At 31.3% G+C, this 12,584-nt stretch overlaps 1 protein-coding gene across 2 annotated transcripts; it reads right to left on the reverse strand.

Annotated features, from left to right (window-relative positions):
- Positions 1-534: 534 nt before the first annotated feature.
- On the reverse strand, positions 535-3,448 carry LOC142547233 (uncharacterized). 2 transcript variants are annotated; one of them, XM_075655407.1, is made up of 6 exons: positions 3,039-3,448; positions 2,079-2,199; positions 1,494-1,633; positions 1,337-1,396; positions 1,159-1,227; positions 535-936 (listed from the first exon to the last, which is right to left on the reverse strand). In XM_075655407.1, the coding sequence occupies exons 1-6, from the start codon at positions 3,231-3,233 to the stop codon at positions 865-867; spliced, it is 657 nt and encodes a 218-aa protein (XP_075511522.1). In that variant the 5' UTR covers positions 3,234-3,448; the 3' UTR covers positions 535-864. The 2 variants fall into 2 exon arrangements, with proteins under 2 accessions (XP_075511522.1, XP_075511521.1); XM_075655406.1 differs by having other exon boundaries at positions 1,337-1,399.
- Between the last annotated feature and the right edge of the window lie 9,136 nt (positions 3,449-12,584).

Consider the following 12,584-nt stretch of genomic DNA (forward strand, 5'->3'; position numbering starts at 1 on the left):
CATTGAATTTTTTTTAGTACAGTTCATAATTTTGAACTCTTAAAGCATTGCTCCAATGGAGCAGCCCCTCCTCCTAAATAATATAATATCCAGATTTTAATGTAATAATAAATTTTTTGTAAAAATTCAAAGACAACAATTGAAAATGATAATTCAAATACAAATGTAAATATAAAATATAAGAATTAATATATGTAAAATTAAAAGAATATTTATTTAATATTTGAAGTAAATAAATTCAAGTTGAATGTTGAGTTCAATGAAAAAAATTAACTATTTTAATACAAAATTCACACTTTAATCGAATTAATAACTAGAGAGGGTCTTACTAGCCACTAAAAATTAAAGGCGTCAAAAGATTGAAAAATTACATTTTTTAAAAAATATATAGATATTATATATTAAATTATAATATTTTTTTTCAGATAACTCCAGACAATAACAAATATCTCACCGATCACTCAATTTTGTCACACTGAAACTCACGAACTTTTTTTGTAAAAAAGAATTGTTGACAAGATGATCCCGCGAAGCTGGACATAAAGGTTGGTGATTTAAGCATAAGTTAAATAAGTCTATACATTTCCAAGAAAGCTCCCCCTTCGTTAGGGATACATTAAACCAAAGATTTAGCCAAGAATGGCTTCTTAGGAGCCAAGAGTCGTCGGTTAGTCCACCGGCTTTTACATTTATCTACATAGCTAAAAACTAGGCCTACACAACTAAAGTAATAACCCCCGAAGATACATGCATATACATTCCGTCTAAGGGAGGAGATGGGGTAGATTCAGGAATCCCGATTAGTTAGAGTCAGCAAACAGCAAACCAACCGCATGCAAAAGAGTTGGGGCGATCACTCGAATGTCATTTGCAAACCATTTTGAGTCTCTTAGCAGCCTGCACGAACCCTGAGATGACTTGCAGCTCATCCAATTGCTGCACAAGTGAAAGACATGTGATAAAAGGGGGGAAAAATCGGCAGCTTATGAACTCCTTTACCACCTGGGGTATCTAGTTTTATAAAGTGTTTTAACAGATATAAAATAGCTAATGGCAGTGTCGATTGCATGGATGTCTGGACACCGGGAGTGAAAATTTGTTTGACTGCAGTGAAAGAAAATGAGTTACAAGTCATTAACAGGACTAGCGTAACGTTACCTGCGACATGAAATGCTTCTGAACAACATCGATTAGTTGCTCTTTAGAAGGATTGGGATTAGAATCCACCTAATGGACACATTAGGTTGGCATCATAATATAAATAATTAGATGTCAAATTTACGCATTAATATATAATTCAGATCACATCCTTATGTCATTATAAGAAACTACTCACAAGGTTAAAGTGCCGAAAATATCTCCATAATGCAGCCACCTCAAGTTTGCTGAGGTCGACCTTCTGTGCGAAAAGGTTTGATTAGTGGAAATAAAATTAATGTAAAAATATGGACACCCTTTTACTTCTTTTAAGAGAAAATGTAGATGTCTCTTACCGTGGAGCCCCTTGTAGTAGAAACAGAATCTTTCGACTGTGAGTCGCAAGAGAGTGACCGTCTTATGGATTTGTGAGACAACCCAAATGACCGATGCATACGATGCCTTGATCTATGCGATTTTTGGGTATCATCGGATGCTAAGAAAATGGTGTCGTGACACAATCATCAGATTATGTGGTGGGCCAAAAGAATAAAGGATTGAACATCAGATTGATAAAAAGTATGCAAAAAGCAGGTAAAATAATGGCGGGGGAGAAAAATAAATGAAAAGAATCCAATGCTACAACCTCAGCAACCTTTCAAAAATTGTATAATTGTTGAATTGAAAGAAAGCATTAAATAAGATGTACAATTTTACCCTAAGGCAAAAAAAGCCCCATTCAAGTTTCAAATGAATCATAATGTCTTGCATATGATCATAAAAAGAATGCTACCTAATTTCAGTAATTCACCTAAAAATTTTGAATGCTACCCAGATTCAAAATTAAGTATTCAAGCCAGGAAAAAAAATAGTATCTGATTTAGCAGCGGAATATTAAAATCAAGTAAATCTTTTAAGGTAAACACAACACTCGTTAATACCTGAGCCATTCCACTGCACATGTTCAAATTCAAAGTCGTCGTCTTCCTCGTTCCCTGTTGGAGCTTCGAGGACACTTAAGGCATTCCTTTGTAGCTTCACCTCAATCCCATTTGTAAGAACCTACGGTTTTGTAATGACATCAAAATCTTTCATCCGTAACCAAAAAGAACTATTTGAAGTAATACTTTCCCAATACTTTAAAAGTAGATTAAGATCTTAATATACGAGGAAAAAAATGTAATATGCAAACCAAAGTAGGCACAGACACACGCACAATCCCAAAGACTGTCTCCCGTAATGAAACTATTATTATGCATAACAAATTATAATTTTCAACAATCGTGCAGAGAAATATGATATACTGACATTGAAGACAGAGAAAAAAAAAATCAGAGAATGATTGAATAGCAAACTCTGCACAATTTCATATGCCAGTAGCTATTGCTATTAATTTACCAACTATTGTATTCTTCATATTGTGGAAATAAAACTCCACGATTAATCATTGAAATGATCAAATCCAAGAAATCAATGTAAAACATCACTAAAATTGTAGAGAAATAAAATAACGACATCAATAGGATCAAAACCAAAGGAGATGATATTATTAGAGATAGATCTGCTAATAAAGAGACCCATGCAGCAAAATCCCAGATGCTAATACAAAAAAATTAAGTAGAAAATGGGATTATAATTGAAACCAAAACTTCAGACTTTTCAGAAATACACTGCAAGCAACACATCCTTTTCAAATTCAACAATAAAAACCGAATCTTTTGGCCATAAATAATCATGAAATCCCCCGAAACACAAACATAAGCATCCCACATTACTCCACCGAACTAAAATTGGGCATTCAAAAAGTCGATAAGGAAAACAAAAACCGCAAAATCAAACATAAAATCCAAAACAAACTCCCAAGAAAACAAAAAAGAACCAAACTTTCCACCATCAATTACCAGCCAATGCCATCCACCAAGACCAACAGCTTTCTTCACCACTCCATGAAGCCCAACAAGTACGGATTTGGTACGGTTATTCCCAGTCACCACAACCTTCGTGTGGCGCGGCAGTACAGAAAGCTCCTCCTCACTACTATCCCCACAGCTCTGCAACTGCGACGAATGCGATGAAAATCCCCCATTACTCTCCATCACCGTGGCAGTTTACAGCATTTTCAACACTGTCCCAACTCCTTATGTAACGAAACTCACACTCACAGAAAGATGTTGCATTACTGAATCCAAAAATGGAGTCTTTGGGCGAAAGGGTGCTGGAAAATGGGGGGAATTTTGGGTTTTCTCAGAGAGAGAAACACAGAGCTCAAAGAGAGAGAGGGGATGAGAGTGACGCTGTATGTGTGTTTTTTCTCGCTATAATTTTAGCTTTAATTATTGTTGGTGGAGGCTGTGAATCCCAAAGGGCCAAAGTTGACGAATGGGTGAGGTCCACGTGGTGTGGAAGAGTCGTCAATCATGCATTAGGGGGGCTTGCGTCTCGGCGTGATGCAAACACCACTTGCAGCAGGATGGGTTGACCGTTTGACCTGCTGGAGAATGGTGTCCGAGGATTGCTAAATTACCGTTTTATCCTTTGCTTTCTCTAACGTCGATATTTTTTAGGTTTCTGACTCAATGACAATGTTTGAATAACTGAACGATTATCGAACATCAATCAAAATAAAAAAATATATTTATCAAGATTTATAAAATAAAATAAACTCTAATATATTAAAATAATAATTTTAACAAATTTAAAATCAAAATAATTATGTATATAATCAAAAAGAAAAGGAAAAAATTGAACCAATCTAACCTATTATTGATCGATTTTAACTAATTTGATCGATAAAACGGTTTTTCAAATTTGGTTAAGACTTATGACTAGGATGTAAATGAACTAAACTGTTTGTGAGCTATTCGAAGTTTGATTCGATAAAAAACTCATTTGAGCTCGTTTAATGAGACTCGTTAAGATAAACGAATCAAGTTCAAGCTCTGCAATATTCGGCTCGTTAGATTATGAACATGTTCGTTAGTAAATTCATAAGTAATAACTTAGATGAAAAATAATAATTTTGATATTTAATTTATTGATTTAACACATTAATTATGAAATATATAGAAAAATCTATTAAATTTATTTATTATAATAAATTGACAAATTTTAATAAGAATATTATATTTTTTTTAAACGTATAATTTATTTTTTAATGAATTTAATGAATATTTAAATGTACAATTCATATTTATTGAGCTCGTTTAGGTTCGATAAAAGTTTGAATAAGCTCGTGAGCCATGAATATATTCGTTAAATAAAGATCGAGATCGGCTCGATTATAAACAAGTCAAACTCAAACATTCAAGAGTTCGGCTCGGCTTGACTCGATTACATCCTTATTTATGACCGTTTCACTGTCGAACCAATCCGATCAGACATGAAAACAATTTGTGGCATAAAGTTGGTCTTTTCCATTCTTCAGTTCATTTCGGTAGATATTATAAAGATTAGTATTATATAAAATTAATTAAAATAATATTAAATAAATCACAATTTAGATAAAATAGGAATTCAATTAAACAATATAAATAAATAATTGAATAGCAATGAACTTACCCTACCAAATCAAAATTTTTGATTCAGTCCCCATGTGGATAAAAACATGATTCAAGTCTCTGGCCTACAAATTTTCTTTGTTCTAGCTCCTCGTCAGCCGGAAATTACTTAAATACCCTTATTTATTATATGACAAATATGTGATTTTTTTTTTCTCCATTATTAAACTAATTTGTATGCATTTAATAATACATAAACCTTTTTTTTCCCAAAGAATGAAAAATTTCTCAATTAATTTTCCTTCTCTTATGAAAACTAAAAAAATTTGGTGTGCTACTATTTTTGGATTTAAAATAATAAAAAAATTAATCTAAAAATATTTTAAAAAACTCATTTAATTTTTAATATATTGAAATAGTGAAAATGTTAAACTACCCTTATATTATTTATTTATTTATTTTATTTTACAGTAAAGATTTTAATAATTTAAATGTATTCGTTCAACATATTTATTGCTAAGAAATTATAAATGTTGGTGATATGGTCCAAGTAAGTGATTAATGTCAAAATCACTAAAACTCAATATACCTGGCAAATTCAGTAGCAACTAAGTTCAGCAGACCACTCGCGTACTCATTTGAAGATTGCCTAAATCTAGTGAACTAAATAGACGACCCTTCACTGATTGATCTCACCCTATTGAATTCTGTTGACTGTTATTTATGAGATCGAACTTATTTTCTTAGTAAATAAAGAATAAATTCAGTGAATCAAACATTTAGAGAACGTTCAGAATATCATTTAAGGAGGATATATTCTGATTGCTTGACAGTTTGAGTCATAAGAATTTAAGTGTCACTTACTAATTTTGGAACACAACGAATGATACATGACATCTTGTATGATTTCAGTTATGGTCTTAGTACGACAACTCATTCAGAAAACTCTCAAGACACTTGTGCAATCTATCATGTACTACTAATTCAGAGTTTCATAGAAAATATTCAAAACAAACCGCCAAATTTTTATCAGATCTTCTTAAAGAACATTATGTGTTGATTTGTACTCACTGCTAAATTTTTATTGATTTTACCAGTTGAGTAAGATATCGTAAGTTGTCAAAAATAGTCTTTTGCTCGGAGATTTGTGTTTTTTTTTATATATTGATATTAAAAGTTTCAGTAGACATTGCTTAATTCCTACCGAAGTAGATATTTATAGAAATTGTAAATATCAAAGTCTTTCAGTGAACACCTTCTGGAAAAAAAATAAAGGAAGACGTAGAAAGATTCAACCTTCGAACTTTTAGAAACAACTTTTATAAATTTCATTCTCTTCTTTATCGATCTTCATTTGTTCACAAAGTTTCCGTGGATGTTTTTCGCATACATTATAATCAGTATTTCTTAAAACATGCATAATGTTATATAACTAGCATCGTATATTAGATTTCGACTATATCGACTATATGCATTATTATTCCAATTTCATTGACTTACATATGAAAATTTATAAACATCCATCAATGTTCAATTAGCCAATTATCATGTCAAGGTAATCTTATACTTGATATAATACTCAATTTCTATTGCATAATACTCAATTATAATGTAATAGTATTTTATTAGGGTTTAGTCATGCTCAATTTCTGACGCTGCTATATTACTGGCCAAACATCTAATTAAGTGCTTAATTACTGTCTGATATCATATAATTTTGACGTACTAGTATCAAATGATGTATATATACATAGGAATACAGTGGTTTGTATTTAGTGGAAAATATTTAGTGGATATCAGATGATCTATTGTTCTAGATAATTGATGTCCATATGAGAGTTGATCATTCGTATCAGAGTTATTTAAATTGAGATTCTATAACGTTTAATGATTTGATTGATATAAGAATGACTTTATAGAATCGATGCTGAATTGCTCTGATTTCATTGATTTTTGTCTTAAAATTGATCTTCGACATTAGTAGAAATTGAATTAGCCAATCACTATGTCGAAATAGTTATATACTTGATATATAATTGTAATGTCCAAAAATCCGGTTACGTAAACTGTATGCATGAAAATTTATTAAATTTCTAAAATATTTTAATGAAATGATTTTGGATACATGAATGATATATTTTGATTGACTAAATGATTAATTGTGTAATTTTTTTTGATTTCATAATTTAAAGATTTTCAAACAAATATCGGTGGTTAGCAGAGGATGGAGGACCGGAGACGATTAAGATGTTAAATATTTAAATGATAAATTTTATTTTTAGTTAAGAAAATATTTATTTTAAATAATTCAAGAATTTTAGCATTTTTATGGTCAAATTTAAATTAAATAGTGGGAGATAAAGATTTTTTTGGAAATAAGTGTTTTCAAATATTTTAATTTGAGGCCTAATAATTTTATAAATCTTAATGGATCTAATTTATTAATTAAAAAATATGGTTAATTAAGCTCATTAATTAAGTAATTAAGAAGCTTTTTTTTTAATAATTAAACCCTAAACCTAAACACACACACTCAAACTAATGTAAATTGAAAGAGAGGAAACGACCGAAACTTGGGAGCTTTGCCAAGGGAGTTTCAAATTTTTTTCTCCTTTGTTTTTCTATTTTTTTCCTCATTTTTTCTTCCAATAACGATCACCCGACTCCCTTGCATCCCAAAGTGGGTTTTTAATGGGTTTTTTGTCGAGAAAAAAGAGTAAAATCGCCTTCCGTTCGTCACCGACATTCCACCGCTTCGATATTCGTATTTTGAGCGTTTTAAATGCAAAGGCATGTTCTAAAATTTTCTTTTTCATCATTCAAATCATATTATGCATGTTTACGATATTTTGAATGAAAAACATGATGATCAAGTTTTATTAACGTTTTGAATAATTTATTTTAAAGTTTCGAAGTTTTTAACGCACATTTGAGTCGCGTTATGATTTCTAGAGACTCGCTGCTATTAAGGGGAAGGGAGATAGTGTTTAGAAGTCTTAAAGGGAGTCCCATGTAGGTTAGGAAAGGGCTGTAACGAGAGGGAAAAGCGCCGAGCCTTGATTAGGGTGTATTGCATGTGTTGGGTATGGTTTTGGGGAAAGAAAGGGAGGAAGACGACGATTGGTGAGCTGTACGGGGGAGCTGGTGTTTGAGCGGTGCAATAGGATCCTAAGAGGGTGTCTAAGGGGCTGGAGTTGGTCTATCTAGGGCTGGTCGTAGGTGGCTCGAGGTAAAGTTGGGCCGCGACGCAAATCATGGGAAAAACCTGCGGTTTGGATAGGGTTGAGGGAAGAGGCTGCCCGTGGGTTCATGGGGGCTGGATTGTGGCTCACGGGGGTGGTCTAGGGTCGAGAAAGTCATGTCTCGAGTTTGGGAAAAAGTAAAGTTTTGATTTAAATCGGGCTACAAAATGGAATTGCGGTTTAGTGATTAAGTTGAATAAATCGAAAGGTGCAAGGTTACGTTAAGAAAATTAGTAGAATTAAAAAGTAAGGTTATATCATGGTTTGGGATAAGCTCGAGTCAAGAAACGTAGGAAAATTTCAAAAACGGGAAGTTCGGGGTTAAGAGGTAAAATGGTCATTTTACGTTTCGGGTAGTTCGAATGTCCTGGCAATATCCCGAGAGGTCATAATACATGTTAAATGATTTTTAAAATGATTATGGAGAATTTATGATATTTTTACGATAAATACTACAGTTGAGCGATTTTCCCGAAAATGTTTATTTTACGATTTTTGGAGGACATAATATTTTATAAATAAAAAGAAATGAAAAATATTTTGAAGGATATGAATGACTGTGACACAGAGAATTTGTGGGGGATCCATCTTAAGAAAGGGCGGTGAACTTATTTTTTGGTCACAGCTCAGTGATGGAGAGTTGCCGACGCCCCGCCCCCAGGTACTTGGTGTATAGATTGATCAATCGAATAGATGATAAAGAATAATCACTTTCAAAGATCAAACTTCACTAAAATGATTTATGATGAGGAAATGCTTTATGATATTATATGCTTAAACGATTTACAAAAATGTTTATATTTTTATGCCAGCTTATTTTATTAAAAGTATTCTTTTAAAGATGCGTGAGCATGTATATATATTACTTGTAACGTATGGTTTGGACGTGCTCAGTCGTTGGACTCACTAGGTTTAAATAGTCTCATCTGAGGATGTTGTTGAGGGAGGCTCAGACGCTTGAGTGGATCGAGCATGACTATCCACTCCCGAAGACCTTACGTTTTCCACAATATATGATAACCAAAGTTTTGATTAAGATTTTGAGGGACGTTTATTTAATACAGTGTAATAGTATTTAACGGTACTCATTGTCAATTATATGGTACTTAAGGGACGTTTCAACGGTACTCATAGTCAAATTATATGATACTTAAATACAGTGTAATAGTAATGGGTTAATGTTTAATGGTACCCAATTCCCGACATATGATACTATATTACTAGACAAACACGTAATTAAGTATTCAATTATTGTATAATATTATATAATTTTGACATAATAATATCAAATGGCGTACATATGCATATGAATGCAGTAATTTACATTGAGTGAAACATGTTTAGTGGATATCAGATGATTTATTGTTCTACAATCATTGTTCTTCATATGAGATTTGATCACATACATCGAAGTTATTTGAATTGAGTTTCTACAATATATATCATGATTGGATTGACATGATAATAATTTTATATCTTGATGTTACATTGTTCCAATTTCATTGTTTTTTTTTAAATGTAAAATCTAATTCCAAGAATATGTCATAGTGAAAGTTCATAATCTACATCAAAAACTATTTGAATCGTAGTTTAAAGTAGGGGTGATATATCGTAACGTATCGTACTGAAAATTATATATCATATATCATACCGAAAATGATGGTATAAAAAAATTATACAGACACCGTATCGAAATTTTTGGTATACCGATAACTAGCATAACAATTATACCGAAATTTTATAGAATACCAATATTTCAGTAAAATATCGGTATATAACGTTTTATACCGGAAAAACCTTATATTTTTAAAATTGTTAAAATTTATTGTTTAAAAATATTATATATTTTAAAATTTTATATATTATTTCAGTCTTTCAGTATATACCAAAATTTTCAAATTTCATATTTTTATCGTACCGATAAATTTTTTATCGCTACCGTACCGTAACAAAATATTTTGTATACCAAAAATTCGGTGACTTCAGTATTTCTTTCATTATGATAATCTTGATATGTGGAAAATTTGGTATTTTTCTCACTCCTAGTTCATACTGCATGTCTTCATTTCATTGACAAGAGGTTGAATTTATATGATTGGAAATTTATATTGACACTACTTTATGGATCTTATTATGAATGTTGATTATGTTAGCGAAGGCCTAATATCGAATCCATCCTATACTTATTTAAAAGTACTCGAACACAATCGTTTGGAGCTCAATTTTGGACAGCAAGTACTTAATTTCTGAATATGATACTCTATTATGGTAAGCCGTAGATTGGCTTGAGAATAAATTGTTCTAGTTTCATTAATCTTCACCTGTCATTTGATGATCAACATAAATGCTCTTATCGATCAATTATTTAGGGCGTGGATTATTTACACAATTAGGTAACGATTGATACATTGAAATGTGATAGAAATAAGGTAAAAACTTATGTGAGACAGTCTCACGGGTCATATTTTGTGGGATATATATCTTATTTGGATCATCTATGAAAAAGTATTATCTTTTACGCTAAGAGTATTACTTTTTATTGTGAATATCGGTAGGGTTGACCCGTCTCACGGATAAAATTTCGTGAGACCGTCTCACAAAAACAATATTTTTTATCGTATACGTATTTTTTATCAACATAACCTTATCGTATACGTATTTTTTATTATTTTTTAAAACAAAATTTGGTTAAAAAATTATGTTTAATAAATATATTTTAAAATTAATATTGATACCAAAATCTCTATGTGAATATTTTTGCTTCATTAATTAAATAATTAATGCAATATTAATTTAATATTTATTCTTTCTCAATATATAATTTTATTGCAAAAATATTTCTTGATAAATATTATTATTTTGATTAATTTTTTTAATAAATAGATTAAACAAAAAAATAAAACAATGTTTTTTTTAACAAAAAATGTAATATATAACATAAAAAAGTGACTTTTGATAAATAAAAAAATGTTTGAAAAAAGGTTAAAATATTAAATTTTTTATGGGACTAGATTAGATTATTAAATAAATAAAATATTCCATTAAACGTTGATGAGTTATACTACTGGATCAGTGACTTTTTTGGAAAGTTTTCGCGCGTCAAACTGTTGATGTTGCGTCGCTTGATCTGGTTAGTTATGTGGACCGTAAAAGAGTGATTCCAGCTCTTAACGGGTAATATAGTCTTTGCTAGTGACATGGTCAACTGTATCAGCAGATAGACATACACATTGCCCAACTCATGGGCCGAACAGTTTGACCCATTAGCACCCAAATAAATGCATTATGCGTAGGGATGTCAATGGGCCCGGGTTTTACCCAGACCCGCAATGGATCCGCATATATAGGGCAGGTTTGGGCATACTAAATGGGTTATGGGGTGGGTCTCGGGTCCAATTTTTCAGACCCGTCCTGATAAGGGGCGGGTCATGGGTCCTATAATACCCGCCCCATATATGTGAATATAAATACTCTAGGGTTTTAGTTTTATTAATTTTCATTTTTTTAGTAGCTCACCTCAACCATAACGGTCTTAGTTATTCCTAAGTCAACTGTTGCATTTGAATCTGCTTTTAGCAATAGTGGAAGAATAGTTGGTCATCATCTTAGTAGGCTTAATCCAACGACTTTGGAGGCATTTATGTGCTCACGAAAATGGTTGTGGGGTGAGGTGAAAGGTAAATAAATCACAGTTTTATTTTGTTATTGTACTTTCATTTTAAATTTTTTACCGCATTTTTCTGTTTAAATTACATTTTTTTACATATTGAAATTACAGTTTATTTTTCAATGTACTTTCTCTATTTAATTTTGTTGTTAATTCTTCAAGTAGTTTAACAACTTGTCCCACCATTCTTGATGAAGAGGAAGATGATCCCGAAGAATGTGTCTGAAATATTACCTACTCGCTGATTTTATATTGATATGTTTAAGTTATGTTAAGAATTATTTTTGGGGATGTCAAGACTTTTTTAGAGAGCTTTTAACTCTTTTTTTTAATGTACTTCTTTAATACTTTGTTTGTTATTATTAAGTGTGGTCGAAGACTGTTGCGTGTTTTCTTAATTGCTTGCAAGTGCATAATGTCAAATTGTAATAAATGTATTTTCGAGTACAAGTGTCGATCCCACGAGGAGTATGTATATAAATGTATATTAATTCTTGTAATTAAAATAGTCTCGATTTTATTTAGAAAAATCGATTAAAAGATTTGTTTGCAAGAATAACTAAATTGAAAATGGATTTTTAAATAAAATATAACACCAAACTTTAGCAAATAACAATGGAATAAAAGATCTAGAGGTCCGATTTCACTTAACTATCCACCATGTGTAATTTCTTGTAGCTATGTTATAAAAATCCTTCTTATTCATTAGCCAAGAATCCTATAGTTATCTACTCCCTCTCCCGAGTGTTAAATAGATATTGGTTATCTAAAATTTGATTGCAATGTTCCCATCAACAATTTACAAATAAATAACACATCAAGCACTGCATTCTCTATAGGCTTCAATAGCAATATAGGCCCTCCCAAACTCTATAAATACCATTGATGTATTTTTCTCTTTTCTTGTTTATAATTTCCTTTTCCAAGTGATAAATTGTAAACTTGTAGATCATTCAACTCATGACCAATAAATTGAAAGCATTAAGATTATAACAATACAAATCAACAATATGAAGAACTTAAATAACTTAGTTCATAGAT

This window comes from Primulina tabacum, chromosome 5 (assembly GCF_025594145.1).
Source record: "Primulina tabacum isolate GXHZ01 chromosome 5, ASM2559414v2, whole genome shotgun sequence".
Classification (NCBI taxonomy): domain Eukaryota; kingdom Viridiplantae; phylum Streptophyta; class Magnoliopsida; order Lamiales; family Gesneriaceae; genus Primulina; species Primulina tabacum.

Excerpts from the sequence above, each read along its gene's own strand:
- LOC142547233 (XM_075655406.1), bottom strand. The coding sequence starts at position 3,233 with ATGGAGAGTAATGGGGGATTTTCATCGCATTCGTCGCAGTTGCAGAGC. Across the intron at positions 1,634-2,078 it reads TGTGCAGTGGAATGGCTCAG|CATCCGATGATACCCAAAAA; the intron begins GTATTAACGAGT and ends CCATTTTCTTAG. Across the intron at positions 937-1,158 it reads AGAAGCATTTCATGTCGCAG|CAATTGGATGAGCTGCAAGT; the intron begins GTAACGTTACGC and ends TCACTTGTGCAG.